Source organism: Papilio machaon, chromosome 22 (assembly GCF_912999745.1).
Source record: "Papilio machaon chromosome 22, ilPapMach1.1, whole genome shotgun sequence".
NCBI lineage: Eukaryota > Metazoa > Arthropoda > Insecta > Lepidoptera > Papilionidae > Papilio > Papilio machaon.
In genome coordinates, this window is record NC_060007.1 from 1,398,048 (window position 1) to 1,417,915 (window position 19,868).

At 34.6% G+C, this 19,868-nt stretch overlaps 3 protein-coding genes across 6 annotated transcripts; 2 read left to right on the forward strand and 1 right to left on the reverse strand.

The window, feature by feature from the left end:
- LOC106719343 (SWI/SNF-related matrix-associated actin-dependent regulator of chromatin subfamily E member 1) lies at positions 1 to 9,372 on the forward strand. Of its 3 annotated transcripts, none has more exons than XM_045683466.1 (15): positions 1 to 154; positions 974 to 1,051; positions 1,454 to 1,498; positions 1,870 to 2,132; positions 2,276 to 2,479; positions 2,809 to 2,884; positions 4,389 to 4,493; positions 5,000 to 5,133; positions 5,485 to 5,625; positions 6,388 to 6,519; positions 6,596 to 6,788; positions 7,314 to 7,460; positions 7,698 to 7,772; positions 8,333 to 8,530; positions 9,085 to 9,371. In XM_045683466.1, exons 2-15 carry the CDS (start codon positions 988 to 990, stop codon positions 9,117 to 9,119), a joined length of 1,812 nt encoding a protein of 603 aa, XP_045539422.1. In that variant the 5' UTR covers positions 1 to 154; positions 974 to 987; the 3' UTR covers positions 9,120 to 9,371. The 3 variants fall into 3 exon arrangements, with proteins under 3 accessions (XP_045539422.1, XP_045539421.1, XP_045539423.1); XM_045683465.1 differs by lacking the exon at positions 2,809 to 2,884 and adding an exon at positions 3,850 to 3,931; XM_045683467.1 differs by lacking the exons at positions 1,454 to 1,498; positions 2,809 to 2,884 and adding an exon at positions 3,850 to 3,931 and having other exon boundaries at positions 1,993 to 2,132; positions 9,085 to 9,372.
- A 609-nt stretch (positions 9,373 to 9,981) lies between these two features.
- On the reverse strand, positions 9,982 to 13,095 carry LOC106719357 (RNA-binding protein 41). Its single transcript, XM_014513688.2, has 5 exons — positions 12,910 to 13,095; positions 12,553 to 12,825; positions 11,771 to 12,389; positions 10,702 to 10,849; positions 9,982 to 10,169 (listed from the first exon to the last, which is right to left on the reverse strand). The coding sequence occupies exons 1-5, from the start codon at positions 12,912 to 12,914 to the stop codon at positions 10,057 to 10,059; spliced, it is 1,158 nt and encodes a 385-aa protein (XP_014369174.2). The 5' UTR covers positions 12,915 to 13,095; the 3' UTR covers positions 9,982 to 10,056.
- A 335-nt stretch (positions 13,096 to 13,430) lies between these two features.
- On the forward strand, positions 13,431 to 19,685 carry LOC106719356 (ecto-NOX disulfide-thiol exchanger 2-like). Of its 2 annotated transcripts, none has more exons than XM_045683540.1 (10): positions 13,431 to 13,516; positions 13,635 to 13,959; positions 14,609 to 14,776; positions 15,165 to 15,628; positions 15,854 to 15,988; positions 16,808 to 16,991; positions 18,178 to 18,284; positions 18,797 to 18,907; positions 18,985 to 19,119; positions 19,322 to 19,685. In XM_045683540.1, exons 2-10 carry the CDS (start codon positions 13,650 to 13,652, stop codon positions 19,679 to 19,681), a joined length of 1,974 nt encoding a protein of 657 aa, XP_045539496.1. In that variant the 5' UTR covers positions 13,431 to 13,516; positions 13,635 to 13,649; the 3' UTR covers positions 19,682 to 19,685. The 2 variants fall into 2 exon arrangements, with proteins under 2 accessions (XP_045539496.1, XP_045539497.1); XM_045683541.1 differs by having other exon boundaries at positions 13,452 to 13,516; positions 13,641 to 13,959.
- Positions 19,686 to 19,868: the final 183 nt, after the last annotated feature.

Below are 19,868 nucleotides of genomic sequence, written 5' to 3' on the forward strand. Positions count from 1 at the left end.
ATGACAGCGAAACCAAAATGTCGGAAAAACATGCTGTCAAATCAAATGCGATGGCCAAGTGACGCTATCGTTTTCTACTTTTTGTTAAAGAAATACTAATAAAAACATACAAAGAACATTGATTCCAAAATCCAATTAGTTTTATACCTTACAGGTAAGACAAGTTTTAAGTAACCGATTGTTTTAAGCCACGCCGGGTTATCGTGGCAAAGCTTAATAATCAAGAAATGTTTATTAAGCTTTGTTACGGCACAGTGATCATTACATTACAATAATAATAATTCGTTAAGTAACGATACTGTTGCAACTTTCAAAACACTTTTGTCAATAAGTTTAAATCTGAGATAGTCTTATAATAAACATTGACCATCTACACTACACTGTTTGCCACATCTAAGCATTCACTGTTATTTTTACGAGGATTATAGTCCATATGGAAGTTAAATGAAATCTTAACATGAGAGTGTTTTCTTTCTATATGTTATAATAGATATAAACTCGTAAACTGCATAAACATATTTATATTATTAAAACTGGTATGTTATACTAGGATAATGTGAATAGATGTAACACCCTGCCATTTTCGTTTACCAATCAACTAATCAGCTTAATCATTTATTGTGGTGTAGTAACCAATGACCCATAGGGGTTCGGTGGCTCAGGGGTTAAGCACTTGACTTATAATCTGCACCTCCTGGGCTTGAATCCCGCCATGGTCCAATGTAATTTTTAATGTACATATGAACATTTATCCGACGTTCTTATGGAGAAGGAAAATAATGTGATGCAACTTGCACATATCTGCGAAGAAATTCAAAGATATGTGTGAATCCGCAATGGGCCAGCGTGGTTGAGTGGCCTAGTCATCTCTGACTTAGAGTAGGCTCTGCGCTTCGCAGTGGAGAGGAGACCTGATGATGATGAGTAACCCATGTCCTATATCTTTGAGCACTATATTAATTTTATTTTTCAGGTTGAATTTTCCGTATGGCAACACCGAATTACAAACAGAACACATCAATGTCTATGCCAAGTCCGCAGAACAATCCGCGTTTGTATATTTCCTTATATAAAATATGTAGTCCCTAAATAAAGTTCAAAAGTTTTTAATTTTAATGAAATTAAATATTTTAATGAATTAATGATTCCATATGTATGTTATGTAATAATAGAATGTTGTTAGTTACTAACTTAATTTAACATGAAATTGCTAGAGTCCTTGCAATGCAAGCTTAGCAAATTCAGTACATTCTTGGTATTGCTGGTAATATCTAACTGCAGTGTTGACTCAAAACCAGCATGCTGCCCTCTATTTGCTTTATCTCGTTCGATTGTTTGCATCTGCAACTTGTTCTATTATGTTTTTCTTATAATTTTATCATCCTTTACACATTATAGACTTATATCGTTCTATTTTGTTGGTTTTGTTTCATGTTATATTATGTTGAAACAGACTACATGATTGCGGGGCCCCCAATGAGTTTCGGTATGATGAAAGGTAATGAAACGAATTTATTTAGTTGTCTATTCAAAATTTTTATTCTCATGTTTTCATCATTTTCGGATTTAGGTACTTTATGGGGTTATAAAAAATTTAATTTACACACGAAATTTTCCGTTTCCAAAATCACATGCATACCATCTTACACTTCTTTACTTATCTATTATCTGCTGAATTAGTGCCTATTTACTAGCTGTTACTGACCGCTCGCTCAAACTAATACTAAACTACGATTAAGCAATTGTTTTAGATTTAGTGCATTTATTTTTTTATCTTTTTTTTATTTGTCCTCGCCCCCCTCCTGTCCTATCCCCTTATGCTTTTTGTTTTTTCTTTCATTGTATTGCCGCCCGCTGCTTGGCTTGAAGGCGGTATGAATGCACCGCCACACCATAACCAATACCAGTACCACCCGCAATACCAAGGTGGGCCAGTGTCCCACGGGGGCTTCGGAGCGTGGCCGCCTCCACAACAACCGCGTTTCGCTGCAGAGAATGCGAGGAGAGCCACCTCGGGGGGCGGGGGCGCTACGACGCAGGCCTCAAAAGATGATAAAACTAGTCCGTTTATATCCACCGTCCATTCACATCCTGGATTTCAGCCACAAAAGATTGGAAAAGGATCGGGATCGGTATGTTTCTTAATCCATCTGTGTATATTTATTTTCTTATAATAATAGAGTAAACATTACTATTACATTATTAAAATTATATCTAAAATCTTGCGCACATAATATTTTCGAGAATTTGTTTTAAGAAATGTTACTCTTTTTAGGGTTCTTCCTTACCAAAGCCACCAAAGGCTCCAGAGAAGCCATTAATGCCGTACATGCGTTACTCTCGTCGTGTTTGGGACAGTGTTAAAGCGGCACACCCTGATCTAAAGCTATGGGAAATAGGCAGAATCATTGGTGGTATGTGGAGGGATTTACCTGAATCTGAAAAAGCTGGATTTGTTGATGAATATGAAGCTGAGAAGGTAAAGTATACTCTTTTAATAATTCACAAAATATAGGTACAAAAAAATTTCAACGATTGGAGTTGTTTTTTTTTACTTTTTTGTATAAAATTTATTAAGAAAACATTTTTTATTATCTAAGTATGAGTGAATAGAAATTTCCAAATATTTAGTTTATTCATATTTATTACTTAAGTCAAACTTAAATTGATTAACCGTTACTTTATCATTTTACTTTGTTACAACTACAAAAGTAGTTTAATTTTTTCTCTTACATTTTTTTTTATATTACACAAAAAAAAAACAAAATAAAATTATAAAATTTAAAGCAAATATAATTTTGGGCGTAGGCGCAGTATACAGAAATGATGAAAGCCTACCAAAGTTCGCCCGCGTACATTCAATGGTTGGCGCACAAAACACGAGGTTTGAACCCGTCCAGTACAGTACCACATTACAATAACCATTGGGATCAGTTTGTGTACACCGCATTCACATCACTAGCTTCATTTTAATACGGGCTTATGTACGATTACGTAAATATATAACATAATTTAGGTATATATGTACAACCAATGCTAAATATGTGGGAGTTGTTAAGGATAAAAAATTGTGCTAGTTGATTTTATTTTAATGATTCTTTTGAAATAATTGAAAAAATAAGTACATTCAATCTTATTTCTTACTAATATTATAAATGCGAATGTTTAGATGGATGGATGTTTGTTTGAAGGTATCTCCAAAACGGCTCAAAGGATCTTGATTAAATTTGGCACAAATGTAGAACATAGTATGGAAGACATAGGCTATTTATTAGTTTTTTTTTTAATTTCGCGCAGACGGAGTGTCAGCCTACAGCGGTCTTATAAAGTATAATTAATGGTGTTATGAAATAAGATTGTTCAATTTATGTTTGTTGGTATCCATTCATTTTCATTTAGTTTGTTTTACAATATGCAAAATCAAATAAAAATAATGACCTTAAGTCCTAAAATAAATACATCTTTATCAATATAACTGTTAAAACTTAATTTATATTTTCTCTTTTCTAAAGTTATAAGTAAAAAGAGATATTTCTACATCTGTATATTATTAAAATAAAAAAAATAAGCTTTGAGAAAGACTTGTAAAGGAAAGTTATGATAACCATAGTTATACAGAGATTTTCTTTTATAATACACAAAAAAGGATTTATGTACATTAAAAAAAAGTTAATTACGACTTATTACCAGCGATTTATGAGTATCTGTCAAATATTAATAATATAATCTGTTGTTTATTTGATTTTGTGTTACAATTGTGACTAACCATCGCACATAATAATGATCATTTTTGTCCCACATGCACGGTCACCTCATAAATTGCACGTTGGATCGCTTTGTGAACGCTAGTCTGAGTATGAAAAGAGTTTGAAGGCGTACCACAACTCTCCGGCATATCTAGCGTATATCGCTGCCAAAAACAAAGCAGTAGGTAAGCAAGATTGTGTTTACACAGACGAAACATTTACATTAAAAACATGTTTGTAAACAAAAACTGTTGTCTGTCATGTGTATGTTTTGAATGTGTAAACTTATAGATGTGTTTTTAATGATTCATAAAATTGAAATTATTTCTTTTATTGTCTGGTTTACATTATTCCAGTCAATAGATTTAAATCAGTTCTGGATTACAACTGGTAAAATGTAAAGCGTTGATTTAGATCACTGGACTGGAATAATGTAAACCGGACAAACCTGGAACTGGAAGAACTTATGTTGGTATCACTTTAATTTATTTAATATCAACACAAAACAGCAATATATCTTTTTTATATAGTCCAGTATTGTCAAAGCCACCATAGTATGTTAATAACTTGCTTAATTCTAAAACTTGAAGTGCTTCTAATGTTTTGTAAAATATATGTTATTAACACATATTGTATCAGCAGTAGGTAATCTTGAAGAAGAGAGCTCAAGCAAGAAGGGAAGCTCACAGAAGGAACAACAACAGCAAGACAGAAGAATTGATATACAACCAGCGGAAGATGAAGAAGGTACACTCTTTTCTGTTACTTCTTACTTGATATTTGTTATAATTTAATATTTTTCTTGATTATCATGACTTTATAAAGTTTAAATTATGCTATTTTGTAGCTGAATTAATAATAAAACAAATAAACCTGTAAACCAAGGATTCCCAAAGGGGCCGACATCGACCCCTTGCGGTCGATTACGAACTTAAAGCATTGCTAATTGTCACTCTGTCTTCTTCTATTGACCTAAGTCAGAATGAATAATAGTAATAATTATTGGTCTTAAAAGTAGGTAATTTGGCCATGGGGGGTCTGTGGTAACGGTTCATTTTAGAAAAGGGGGGTCACTTGTCCAAAATAGTTTGGGGATCCCTGCTGTAAACAAAATAATGTGCTGTCTTCTGCTGATGGTTTTTTTTCGAAGAAATTAACATCTATTTTAGAATTTTTTTAATTTCATACATAATAGGTTAGGAATTGACAAAATTAGTTTAAAAAAAAACTATTAAATGTCTTCTAACTTTCAGATCAAGACGAGGGTCTATCAGTGAAGCACGTGGCGTACGCGCGGTATCTCCGCAACCATAGACTTATAAACGAAATATTCTCTGACACGGTTGTCCCTGATGTTAGATCTGTGGTCACTACCACTAGGATGCAGGTACGAATTAATATATATCATTATATGGATATATATGTATATCATTTAAATACATTAAACTTTATATTCTCGTTTTTATAAAAAATCCGACTCGAAGGACCAGATTTTAAAAATTATATTCGGGCTGTTATTCTGTCTTAAAGATAGTGAAATATAAATGTATTTTAAGTGTTACTGAAATTACATATTTTAAGAAGATTATTCATTCAAAGTAGTCCGACTCGAAGGACCATTTTGAAAACTTAATCTTTTTATACTAAAACTATGTTTTGTGATCTAATACAGTAAGAAGAAGACGGAATTACCGTCTTTTCCATGTAATTTTTTTTTAAGAAATCTTTTTGTTTGTAGATCTTAAAGAAACAAGTCCAATCATTGACAATGCATCAGAAAAAATTGGAAGACGAATTGCAACAGATTGAGGAGAAGTTTGAAGCAAAGAAGAGGAAATTCATTGAGAGCAGTGAAACATTCCAAGAGGAATTAAAGAAGGTAGGAAGTAGTAAATACAATAGGACAGTAGTAGTGAAAATCAGCGCTGGAATAATAAACACTAACTGGCGCCAGTAATCCAAAACATATTAGTCCAGTGTTATTGTTCTACTGTACTAGTATAATGTAAACCAAACATAAATGACAAGTGATTGCTTATTTTTTTTTATATTACAAGGTGGCAACGAGCAAGCGGCCACATGAATTCGCCGAAATGGCGAAGCGACTGCTACCTATAGACATTTGCAATTGCAGATGTTTTGCCTACTCTCAATCGATGAAGGAGGAGACGCACAAAAAGAGAATATTTTACCTTCCTTTTCATCTCCTCCTCCATTAAATCCACCTCCCCTTCCCATCCATTCCTTATAAGAAAAGGGTGGGAAGGGAAACAGGACTAAAATGAGTCCTCCGTCACCACACTCATCAGACTGTACTTGGAATTACTTCCACTTGACGCGAGTCTTCTGTGAGGTCGTGGTATTTCACTGAGCGAGGACAATTCGTGCAACTGACGTTGTTGTTGCTGGCGTCTACCACTGTTAAGACTAATTAAATAATTGACAGACCACAGATCAGATTAATTTGTACCTGTATAGAGTTATGATTTGTTTTTCGAGCTGCGAGTCACTAGGTAGTATTACAGCACATCGCGATGAACTACAAGCTGCAAATTTAGTTGTTGAGCTGTGGCTCTTCAAGTCTATGTGATTTGAATTATGAATCGGTTCACAGCTGATTTATACACTTGTACCTTTGCAGCACTGCAAGCCTGCGGTGGATGAGGAGACATTTGGACGTATGGTGGAGCGTGCGGTGGAGCAGATGAGGCGCGGTGGCAATCCACAGCCTCTAGCACCACTGCCGCTCAGCACCGCCGAGAGGAAAGACGAGGTATTTCTGACTGCTTACCAGCAGACAGCGGTCAATTTTAGCCAACTTGTACTAAAAAAAATTATTGTCTCCACAGCCAATGGAACAAGACACAAATCAGATAAAACCAGAAACAAACGGACCAAATCCACCCACTCAAGTGGACAAAGTATCCACTACAGAGGTCAAGCCGGATAGCAGCAGCACCACGGAACTGAATAAGCCTGAAGCTGAAGCACCTAAGGAGTCACCACCACCTGAAGCTACTGCTTCTACACCTGAAGTTGAAAGTAAGTCATCAGTCAAACATTTTAGTGCGAAGGTTGTGTAGCACTGCGCAGCATGCAATTGACCTTGAGCTGCCAAAATGATTGAAATGGACTATACCTTTGAATAACTTTGTACATCCTTACTAAAATCTGATAATCATTTTATATGTTTAATAAATAATTTATGTAAAGAGTATAAAAAACTAGTGTCCACATGTCTTTAGATAACAAACTGAAAAAAAATTATATATATAAAAGAAAGTCGTGTTAGTTACACTATTTATAATTCAAGAACGGCTGAATCGATTTGACTGAAAATTGGTGGGCAGATAGCTTAGGACCAGGAAACGGACATAGGATAATTTTTATCCCGTTTTCTATTTTTTATTCCGCGCGGACGGAGTCGCGGGTAAAAGCTAGTTTGATATACATGCGCGTCGCCAGCCAATGATCTAGGCTAGTTCTTCAGGCTAGCTACTATTAATATGGTCTTATTCAAAGTAGTTTTGTAATGGTATAATATGATGAACTATTTTTCTCTTATAGATAAAGAAGAGAAGCCAGTGGAGCTGAAAGTAGAAGCTAAGGAGCCAGCAGCCACGCCCCCGGCAGTCCCCGCCCCAGCTCCTGCCCCCGCCCCCGCCCCCGCCCCCGCCCCGCCACAGCAACACATCACCTCGCCGCCGCATCATTGTAAATTATTCACTTAATAACTTAACTAGTGCTTTATAAATCTCGTACCATCTTTTGAATATGTAACACTTGGGGTAAAATCAGGGTCCAATGTACCATTATTTACTGTTTATTATTTTTTTAATTGCCAATAAGATATATTATGAGGGAAAAAAACTAGGCATAACTTGTACATTTTTACCCATTAAAAACTTATATAACTTGATTATTTATACATTTTTGATAACTTTATGACAGCAATGATGATACCACCGAACGCGAATGCTCCGCCTCATCAGGGCCCTCCGCACGCTGGTCCACCGCCGCCTCCTGGTATGTTGGAATATATTAACTAGCTTTAAATCGCGATTCCGTCCGCATGGAATTTAATAATAACCTAATTAGTAGCCTGTGTGTTGTTCCAGACACTGTTCTATACAATAAACTAGCTTTTACCCGCGACTCCGTCCGCGCAGAATAAAAAAAATGCACACAAGATAAAAAAGTTCCTATGTCCGTCTCCTAGTTCTAAGCTACCTCCCCATCAATTTTCAGCTAAATCAGTTCGACCGATCTTGAGTTATAAATAGTGTAACTAACACTACTTTCTTTTATATATATAGATTTCATCCAGATCCATACAGCTATTTTGGAGATATCTTCTAACAAATATCCATCCATACGTTCGCATTTATCTAATATATAAAATTCTCGTGTCACAGTTTTCGTCACCGTACTCCTCCGAAACGGCTTGACCGATTCTCATGAAATTTTGTGAGCATATTCAGTAGGTCTGAGAATCGGACAACATCTATTTTTAATTTTTTTTTTTTTAACTGCGCGCGGACGGAGTCGCGGGCGACAGCTAGTAATATATATGTATACATTCGTAGGTGGTGGCTACGGTCCTGGCTACGGTGGGCGGTACTACGGCGGCTACGGAAGCGGTTTCCCGCCTGGATACTACTACACGGGGGAGCACTACGCTCACCATACTCATCCTCACATGCCGCACCATGCCCCGCACCCACAGCATCCCGCACATCCTCAGCATCCAGCACCGCACCCTGCGCCTCATCATCTCGTCAAACGTGAGTATAGAATAACTTCAACTCTACTTCTAAGTAGTCCTTGCAATAATATAAACTCAGACAGCTCGTAAATAAATTAAAAAACTGCCATGAGCAGCAGCGCATGCTTCCTTATAAAACCTTTTGTGAAACTACCCCCAACACTACTTCCGTTCCTAATACGGTATTATTTCAAAACAACATGGTCGCCGTTGTCCTATCTTATCATTTGACAAACTCACTAAAATTACTGATTAGTTAGTAGATTTTAAATGAATTAATATTTTTTTAAATACTAAACCGGATGCCGTACATCTTCTTAAAAATAACAATAGGAAATCTTAACGCCCCATTTGATAAGTCCCCGTAACACTATGAAGCGGCAATAGCCTATATGAAAGAGTTTTATAGTAGAATACACCAAACTAAATAAATCTAAGATGGCAGTCTTCACAAAATGGTTGATAACGCATTTTTGCTATACCCACAGAATAAAGCAAAATGTAAAATTGAAATTAAAAAATTTAGATTAAAAACTTGCATGTAAATTGGCTTAAAAATAATTTTTGTTACAGCGGAGGAGTCACAAACAAAGAAAGAGGGCGAATGATTGTCACCGAAACGTGTCGTCAAACGACGGCGCAAATCCTCGCCGAAGGAGCAACAGTGATTTGAGACACTAGTTCAGTGAACCCATTACTTTGTGTCAACTGAAACATGTATAAAAACATACTGCCAAACACTCTTTAAAAAAATAAACAGAAAATATGTTTTTGTACAGATGTTTCGGTAGTGTAAACTCAGTGAAGTGTAAACATTAAACTTTACTATAAGATTTTATATGTGTAAGTATTTTTATATATCTGATCAAATTGTATGAGACATAAAATAAAAGTGGTATTTGTTTGAATAAGTCCAACACAATCACTTTATAAGAACTTAAATTGTTTAAATTTTCGTTACACATAATAATTAATTAATTAAGTACTGCTTAACTCACGTGCGATCGTCTGTGTCGGCACCGACTAGTTTCGGATCCGTTAGGGTATATCTTGAAGTAACGAAACTGGTCGGTGCCGTCACCGGACGATCACACGTGAGTTAAGCCGTTCTTAATTAAATTATAAGAACTTAGATAATAAAGCAAACCATTTAGTTTATTTCCTTGTTATTTCTAGAGAATTCTTGTAACATTCTATTTCCATATATAATGGAGTAATAAGCTATTTAATTTTTCCACTTAATTTGTGAAAATTTTGAGATAAATTGAACCGATAACATTTGACTTAAAATATTTTGAAGTATTTACTTCTTTTAGAATAATGTATGCATTTTGTTTATAATAAAAATAGAGTTAAGATTGGAACAAGGTTAATATCTTAATTAACTTTATTAAAGTAACTAAGTTGGGTTAAGTTAGAAATAAAAATCATTTAAAGTGTAAGCATATTTACATAGAAATTACATTAAATATAGATAATACATTGATTTCATTATATTATATTGATAATATAAATAATACTAAAGTAATGTGAACTAGAATATGTTTATCTGTTATCTTGAATGCGGTTACTGTTTCTACCAAACTGTGCGATGATTGGTTGACCGCTCAATATTGTACCGTTGACTTCGTCCAACGCTTTTATGGCTAGATTTTCATCTGGAATTAGATAATAAATGATTTTATTTGTATGGATTGTATTGGTTTTATAACCTTGAAATTCTATTGCTACGATATTTGTATTAAAACAATATTGTATAGATTATTGTCCTGAATTTATTTTTAATCTAGCTGTCGTCCGCGACTCCGTCTGTGTGGTAATAAAAAAATCTTAAGCTTATGTGTTCTTACAGACTATGTTCTACATCTGTGCCAAATTTGATCATGATCTGTTGAGCTATTTCAAAGATAACTTCTAACAAACATTCATCCATCCATCTATACATTCCTATTTATAATATTAGTAAGGTTAGGGGATGACAATGTGTTTTGTTGGTTTGTATATGAGGTTCATTGTGACCACCAAGAGCTTAAAACAAGGGAAACAATTTTGAAGAGTAAATTGTCAATTAGTACTCCTTCCGAGTGTCATAGTAAGGTTAGTTAATTTTTTTTTATATGTTTTATGTTTATTTACAAGTTTATTAATTTAAACTTGTATGTGTAATAAACTAAATGTATGTTAACTCACTCTGAAAGGTAACAAAGGCCTGTCCTCGCATACGACCAGTAAGTAATCGTAGATCAATGGGCCCTCCATTGTCCAATAAGAACTGATTGAAGAGTAATGAGAGACGCTCTTGTGACACCGCGGGGGAGATGTTCTTCAAATATAATACCTGGAAGTGTATTATTAATGATTTTGTTATACATCTAATTTCACTGTTGCAACTAGGGTTGCCAGGTCGCCAAACCTATTAGCTGGACAGACCAGCCAGTTTTGCTAGACATTTGGGTAGATCAGACACCCTATATTCTATAGGATTTTGTCTCAGTATTAATAGGTATACTCTCGTTTGGGAAATGTAAAAAGCCTAACAAAAGCCGGACAACTCGGACACCGTTTAGTATAGCCGGACACGCAATCAAAAAGCCTACCTATGTCCGGATTTATCTGGACGCCTGGCAACGCTAGTCGCAACACATGTTTTACAACATATTGCTTATGACAATGAGGGGGATGAAAAAATGTTTTTCTACAAGCATTTCAAAACTAAAAATACATGGTTAAGATGGATTCAAAGAAGAATGCAAATTGTTGAGTGGCAACTGTTAGTGTTTAGTTTAGTTTAGAAAAATTTTGCTATCTCTATTTTTTTATATATGAGACTGAGAGAGATGGTAATATTGTCATAGGTTTTTTTTTTAATAGGAACAGGTGGCAAATAAATAAGCTACCACTTGAATTCCCCAAAATACCAAAGTTGTCCATAGTTGCGTTTGCTGATGTGTTGACAAGCTTTGAAAAAAGAGAAGACATACAGAAAGAGTATCTTTCCTCTTCCCATACCAAATCCAGCTTCCCTTGTCTTTCCTTACAAAGTGGAAAGGCTAAGAGGACTTATATTTAGCAAGCGACATGTACACTCATCACACTGTATGTGGAATTATGTACTTTAAGCCTGTCTTCTGTGTGGAGGTGGTATTACACTGGTTGAGCCAGTCCATTCATACAAAACTAAATAGGAATGGTACATTGTTAGTAGGCTGTGAATAATGATTATTTTAAACGTTTGGACATTGATTAGTGCAAAACTTACTTTTGATGGTATCCCAGGTTCGTAGTCTTTGAATCTTTCTATCGCCTTGATATCATCCAGGTTCATTTTGGTACCTTCCAGCAATTGTTCTTCCGCTGGGTTCACAGGCATCACAATATCTACCGCTCGAAATTCATTCCTTGTTTCATCATCTTTATCTTTCTGCAATGGTTCCAATCTTAATATTTTATTATCTTTTACTGTGTACATTGTCTGTTTTTTCGGGCCAATGATTTTATCTTTTATTGCATTTTTAGAAACTTCCGTAGATGTACTACATTCAGGAAGTCTTTCTGGCATATCTTTTATATCCCAAAGACTGCCTGGCTTACTTGTTGAAGGCTGTGATTCATTTTGTGTTGGAACAAGTTGCAATTGCTTCTGTTGTGCCATTACCTTTTCTTTCTTTCTTTCAAGGCGTCTTAATAACTTCCTTCTCTTTGTAATTGGCATTATGTTGTCATTCCTTAAATGACCAAAGAGATCCTCTTCAATTTCTTTAAGTTCATGCATAGGATGACCCTCGGGATAGAATTGAAGTGGCCTCTTTGTCTTTGTTTCCTGTATTTGTTCATTTTTACTTGTAGAAGTACTTGGTGCTTCACTATTTTGTTTTGAACTGAAATTTTTTTGGAAATCTGTTAGTCTGTCTTTTATTTTATTGTTTTGTTTGTTGTTTTAGTAGCAATGCCTAATTTTTCGGTTGAATTTATATATAAAGATTTATTTTGTTAGATAATTGACGTTAATTAGCAAGAAAATAAACTTTTTATGAAACTCACCTGCCAAAGTTTTGATAATTATTTATCTTATTATAAATCTCATCCAATTTAGACTTTAAAACAGTGGATTCAATTTTTTTACGCTGATCTAAAAGACCCGCTTCGTTTTCTTGATATAGTTTCACTTCTTCATTCGACAATCCAACTTTTTTTAGCCACTCTAAATGTTGAATATCTTTTTCTGCTTTTGAAAAATCTTTTAACGTCGACAATCCATACTTCGTGAATGGCAAAACTTCAGTGTTTTTCTCAAATTCCTTTGGTAATTCAGAACTAAAACATGTAAAACAGTAATGAGATTGATTGGTATGACATTTACAATTCCAACTAGAATCTTGAATATATTAGAATACGCACCACATTTTAAACACTCGGATCACAATAAATCACATACATATACTTAATGATATGATATTAAATAAATAATATCATTTTATTCCGTTGCTTTTCGTTTATTTCCTCATTCTCAAAGCTTATATGCTTATAATAAAAAGCTTTTACACCAACTTCAACCTTGATTTTATTATCAGATAATGAGATAAATAGTGTTGTTCATGACGCACAACACATTTTCCCCTTGAGTTTTTTAACAATTGTAGAAGCATTAATATTATCCAATCTTTTAATCCGAAGTCGCTTAAATTATTAATAATTTGCCTTATAAAAATCAAAACAATCGTTGTCAAATATGCCAAGCTGCAAACGATAGTTTTTATACTCTGGTTTCGTGTGACAATACGAATGTTTTCGATAATGTTTTATACTCTTTGTAACTATTTGCGGTCTGTTGTCTTTTCAATTCAATTGTCAAAGTCAATCAAAAGTTGACGGTTTTGTCACTTTTGTTGTAGTTGTATAAAACTAAATTTTTTTTTTTATAAATAACACAAATAACTTTATCTATAAATACACAATTACTCAATACCAATTTATAATTATAACATTTAGGAACTATGCGACTTAGGTGACTAAAGCAGTATAAATTTATTATTTGCCAAGGCCATTAATTCGTACACGAACAGTTTACATCCAAGTAGTTTACAATAAGTAAATTTTCTTAAGAGACTGATTGAACTAAACAGTTTCAGAAGTGCACAATGAGTATTTGGGATGGGCAATATGCGATGCATAACGCAATGACAATGAATTCTGTAATGCCATCTGTTTTGGTTCCACACAATTTTATGGTACAAGAAAACAATACAATGAATTCTAATATGAAGCCACCTTTACCAATGATTGGTCCAGTACTTCCTGTTAACCAAGTAGAAACAGCTAGTGTACCCATTACACAAGCAGAAGTTCAGTGTGTGGAAGCTGAAAGCAGCACACAAAATACAAATCTAAAGTCCAAAGAACATGATCAAGGAAGTAGAGACAAAAGGGACAGGAGAGATCGTAACAGAGGTATAACACATACATTTATTTTAAATTGATCCCCTATGCTAAGATTCAGTTTTAAAAATTGTGGTTTTTTCTTTTTAAATCTCATGATAAATTTTATTCCTACTCTATGTCTCGTAAAATTTTCACAAACTCTATTACAACAGTATAAATAATTGATAGATAACATTAAAAAAATAAAATAATGAAAGAATTTTAACAGTGGTTGAGGCCAGCAACAACAACATCAGTTGCACAAATTGGTCAGCTTGCCCGGTGAAATACCACGACCACACAGAAGACAGGCGTCAAGTGGAAGTAATTCCATGTTTCATCTGATGAGTGTGGTGCTTAATTTTGGTCCTGTTCCTCTTCCTACCCTTTTCTTATAAGGAAAGGATGGGAAGGGGAGATGGATTTGATGGAGGAGGAGATGCATAGGAGGACTAAATATTTTCTTTTTGTGCGTCTCCTATTTCGTCAGTTGATGGTAGGCAACGCATCTGAAATTGCGAATGTCAATGGGCAGTGGTCGCTTCGCCATTTCGGCGAATTCATGTGTCTGCTTACTCGTTTGCCACCTTGTAATATTTTAAAAAAGACATGTTCAAATGAAATGTTTAGGTATATTCCTATAAAAATTTTATTTATATTTATGCTATGATAAATACAGACCGCAGACATAGATCAAGATCTCATGATCGTAATGAGAGACATGGTAGGGGCGATAGATATGATAAGAGAAGACATACTAATTGGGATAGTGACAGAGAAAGATCCACTTTGAGGCCAGAAATACCGGTCATGCCTTGCATGCCAATGGGAAACATGATGATGCCAGGTGAGTCAGTTACTTTAGAATTCCACTGTTATCACACTTGTTATACAGATTGTTGTTAAAAAAAAGCAGAGACAACAATCTTTTATAAGTTTTATTGGATTTTACAGTAAGAGAGAGACAAATAAATGATAAGGTTGTTTTACTATTAGGACTGTTGAGGGTAGTCTCACAAAAGGTTTTATAAGGAAGTATGCGCTGCTGCTCGAGGCAGTCTCTTTCCATCCGTCATTGCGGAACGTCTGACATTTTTGTTTATTTACATTCGGTTTGAGTTTATTCTACAGCGAGGATTATTATGAAGTAGTATTCATTATTTCTCTGTTAGTTAATTCTTTTAAAATACTTTTGCATCAAATATCTTATATTACTATCTCTTTCAATCCTGTAGGTGCAATGATGTCATATAATAATATGCTCCCTAACATTATGCCACAACAGCAAATGGATGTTCAAATGCATATGATGCCTGGCATGAATGTAATGCCAAATATGATAGACCAAAATATGATGATGAACCAATCAATGGCAATGCCTAACCAGATAATATTTTCATCTGGAATATTACTCCCACCTATTCCCGGTACATCAGTGCCATCTAGGCGTGAACGTCCGAAAGGTTGTCGTACTGTAGTTGTTGGCGGTCTACCAATTGGTGTCACTACAGATGTAGTGATGGAGATTTTCAAACGATTCGGAGAGATATACGTCAATTCGCCACGGCATGGTATCTTTCATGTTCGTTTCGTGTCATCTGATGTAATGGAACAAGCGTTCTATTTAACTGGATATCGTTTCAAATTTCACGATCAATCAGACAATGAGGCTACTGCAATTTTTATTGATTATGCCATGGTAAGTTTTTACAAGCTTACTACTTATTGATACATATTTTGAGTGTGAAAGTTTGGATGGATGTATGGATTTCATTTATCTTCAAATGGGTGAGCAGATCTGGATTTAATTTGGAATAGATTACACTCTGGAATAATGGAATAGACTCATTTTTACTGAAGTGGAAGGTAGTATTTATTATTATCAAATAAATGCATTTATCAATTGTTATTTTTTTAAAATTAGAATAGAGAAGATGAAGCTGAATATGAGAAAGATTGTGAACAAACACCTCTCCGTGTGGAGCAATTCACATCAACAGCACTGACAGCTATCACAGACAAGATTAAAAGTGAAGAGGAATTTGCCACTTCTGCCCCGGTATGTATAACTTTAAAACTTATTCCATAAACACAGTGAACCAAAGTAAGTCATCTATATATATATAAAAGAAAGTCATGTTAGTTACACTATTTATAACTCAAGAATGGCTGAATGGATTTGACTGAAAATTGGTGGGCAGGTAGCTTAGAACCAGGAAACGAACATAGGATAATTTTTACCCCGTTTTCTATTTTTTATTCCGCGCGGACGGAGTCGCGGGTAAAAGCTAGTGAACAAGAAAAGGGAGCGCCATCGTTGATTGTCCCGCTTGTTTGTTTGGCAGTCAAGTGTTACATTAATTCTTAAGCATATATATTTTTTATATGAGCAAGCGACAACCTGATTCGCTGAAATAGCGAAGCACCCGCTGCCCATAGACATCCGCAATTTTAGATGCCTTGTGCCTACCTTTCATTAACCGAGGAACGGACGCACTGAAATATTTCCCTTTCCTATGTCTCTCTTTCGACAAATTCCCATCCCATTCTCATCCTCTCTTTTATAAGAAAAGGGATGGGAAAGGGAAGTGGACTAAAATTAGACCTCCAGCACCGCATTCATCAGACGAAACGCGGAAGTGCTTGCCAGCACTTGACACACTCGTCTTCTATGGTTGTGGTATTGCACTGGCCGAGCCAACACATTTGTGCAATCAATGTTGTTGCTGGCGTCTACCATTGTTAATGTAATTTTTAAATTATAGGCGAATACTCCATTAAAAAGTGGTCTGTTTTTTTTTTCAAATATGGCTGATAACTGTATTCCCCCAACTTTTTGTACCCTGTTAAGTTGGCATTACTATTTATTTCTTTTTAGACTCTGGCTGCGTGGTTACAACGTGGAGAATGCAATAAAAGGAATGCACATATATTCTATTCTCTGATACAAGTGAGCAATAATCAACTTAGAAGATTGTTCAATGAAAAAATGCAACTTGATGAGGAATTTCAGAATTTAAAGTCTTCCTTCAAAGAAAGGTTCGCACGTATTGTTATGCAATGTAAGTAACTCTTTTTGAATGTTAAAGCTTTTTGATTTATTTTGTTTGTTACAAGGAACATTGTGCCTTCAGTACAGTATATTCCTTAAAACGGGATTAAAAGAAGGCATGATTTAACAGTGATCTCGTGGCCATATGTTAGTCCTCTTCCATTTTCCTCTCTTTTTTATGAGGAAGGGATGGAAGAAAGAGGTTGTTTGGCAGAAGAAGGAACGCGTTTATAAGTTAATTTGTCCGTCCCTTCTTCAGTCTAAAGATAGGCAGATCAGCTAATACAGATGTTTGTGGGTAACAACCACTATCCTATTTTGACCAATTTCAACTGCCGTTTGTTTGTTTTTCACCTTTTGGTATGAAGAAAATGCTATAAATTAAAGGCATAAAACGTACAAGTACTCGTCGTGTCTTCAATTTCCATTCAACTAATGTTCAAACGGGGTAAATAGAAATGAAACCATTTTTAATTTTACACAGTAATATTTCTGTATTCATACTATTTTCATCTATATATATATAAAAGAAAGTCGTGTTAGTTACACTATTTATAACTCAAGAACGGCTGAATCGATTTGACTGAAAATTGGTGGGCAGGTAGCTTACAACCAGGAAACGGACATAGGATAATTTTTACTCCGTTTTCTATTTTTTATTCCGCGGGGACGGAGTCGCGGGTAAAAGCTAGTATGTAATAAATAAATATATGTAAATAGTTGATTTACTAATGAATAAGGTGCATTATCATGACTTGAAACTATTCAGGTTTTGTATCTATTCAATCTGTCTTAAGATAAGTCCTTCGGAAATAACTTGGAAGATAATAATAAAATCGTTAATTTAGGCAATAAAAGTACGGTTAAATTACATAGTAATAGTACGTCTAGTTTCTAAACTAGGTTCTAGACCCGTATTATAGGAGCCAGGACTCTTTCTTCTTAGTGGTATAATTTAAATAACAGAATAGTAACGTTATAAAAATATGTTAAATGCCTAATTGTAACTTAAGACTTAGAAAAAGAATAATAGTCGGTAGTGCGTTGGTCAACCAACTTGGCCAGGGTGGTTAACTATGGCCTAGTCATCCCTAACTTGAATTAGGCTCCGAGCCCCTCAGTGGGGACATATAGTGAGCTGATGATGAGTGCGTTGGTAAGGCCAAATGTCATTTAAAATGTCCTTTTACTCATAGTCGAGCTGGTTGCAAAAATTCTAACAGCGGCGAAACATCAGCGAGTCTCCGACCACTTCACTAAGCAGCAGCGACGCAATGTCGAAATGTGGCTGAAAATGACTGAGGTAAGTAACTTATAAAAATAGGGTTGGCAGTTAAATATGACAATTTTCAATTTTAAGGTAAGTAAATTTTGAATTTCTTTTGATATAGCCATGCTTTTTAATCTGATAAATGTATAATATATTAAATGTATATTATAAAATAAATTAATAAAATAAAATACAGTTTATTTACCGAAAACAAAAAAAAAAACTTACAAAAGATATCAATTAAAGAGAAAAAAAATAGTTCTTGGTTAATGGGAAGAGGATCAGCTGATGCTTCCATCTTGTCACTGAAGGCCGAGCTGGTTTTCAGCCTCAAAGTAGTTACTCTAACAAGGTGCAGATAATTAAGTACTAGTATTAAAAACTGTTTTCTCTTTTCTATAATTTAGAAAAAGGTTAAGCGATTAGCTATGGGTCGTATAGACCAAAGTAAGAATAGATCTGTAAAAACTTATACCAAATGTGAAAAAAATCTGTAAAATGTGTTGTCGGTTATGTTTTAAAAAAAATAAGTTGTTATTCTTTAGGAAGTAGAAAATATAAAAGAAGAGTTTAAAACTGTTTTTGAGGATGATGAAGGGGAAAGAGCTAACTCAGGCAAACCTATGGTTACCCAAGAAAAATACGATGAATTGAAGGTGAGAAAAAGTTTAATTTTTAAATTATCAAAAATTTTATTTTGCTTTAAATTAGATTAACATCATTATTTCCCTAGGTTGAGAATGAAAATCTGTCATACGAATTGGAGGGTTACAAAAATGAAGCATTCTTGGCCAAAGACGAAGCAGAAAGGAAATTTGAAAAGTTTAAAGCGCACTTTATAGCCCAACAAGCGATGCAGAATCAAAAGGTATGATTTTCATAATAAACGATAAACTTTTTATTATTATATTTGTAAATCAAATAATAAAAATTAACCTGACATAGAAATCAGGGAATTCGATATCCTATTCTATTTATAAAAATAAACATAAGGTATAATCTGTGGTCCGGGTCTATGTTACCTGGTCATAAAAAAAACGAACTTATAATTAACTTTTTCCTTATTGCAGTTGTACCCTCCACTACCGAATTATAGACCTGATACTATGCAGGAAGTATCCAAGACTTTATCACCTCCACCCACAACAGATGACAATAAAGTGATCACCTCACCACCTTCGGTACCACCAACAGACGCGAAGCTCATCAGCATTCTTACAGCGTTCCTTATGGTGCATCCACTCGGCGCTACCATAGATTATCTCGTCTCATACGTTAGGTCTATGGCACCTAATGTTACTCAAGGGACTGTACTACAAATTCTACAAAAATATACTGATGTATTCGAATGCAAGAGGTCCGGAATCGGTGCAACCATAGAGCACAGATGGAGTTTTATTACATTTGATATTATGAAAAAGGACCGTTAAATAACCTGAGTGAATGTTTCATATGATGTTTTTATATTGTGTTATGTATTGACCATGTAAAATAAAATATATAATTAAAATGTTTTAAAGTCCTGCATATCCTTACAAACTTGCATGAAAAAATTATAAGTTCTTATTAATCTTAAATGTAAAATTACCTACATATTTTTGGAAAGAGAAAATTGTA

Bases quoted from the DNA above. Each gene is read 5' to 3' on its own strand.
- LOC106719343 (XM_045683465.1), top strand. From the start codon at position 988: ATGGCAACACCGAATTACAAACAGAACACATCAATGTCTATGCCAAGT. The intron at 2,133-2,275 runs GTATGTTTCTTA...TACTCTTTTTAG, and splicing joins TTGGAAAAGGATCGGGATCG to GGTTCTTCCTTACCAAAGCC. The intron at 3,932-4,388 runs GTAAGCAAGATT...TTGTATCAGCAG, and splicing joins TGCCAAAAACAAAGCAGTAG to TAGGTAATCTTGAAGAAGAG.
- LOC106719357 (XM_014513688.2), bottom strand. The intron at 10,850-11,770 runs GTAAGTTTTGCA...ATACACTTCCAG, and splicing joins AACCTGGGATACCATCAAAA to GTATTATATTTGAAGAACAT. The intron at 10,170-10,701 runs GTGAGTTAACAT...ATCTAATTCCAG, and splicing joins GGCCTTTGTTACCTTTCAGA to ATGAAAATCTAGCCATAAAA.
- LOC106719356 (XM_045683540.1), top strand. From the start codon at position 13,650: ATGAGTATTTGGGATGGGCAATATGCGATGCATAACGCAATGACAATG. The intron at 18,908-18,984 runs GTGAGAAAAAGT...TTATTTCCCTAG, and splicing joins AAAAATACGATGAATTGAAG to GTTGAGAATGAAAATCTGTC. The intron at 19,120-19,321 runs GTATGATTTTCA...TCCTTATTGCAG, and splicing joins AAGCGATGCAGAATCAAAAG to TTGTACCCTCCACTACCGAA.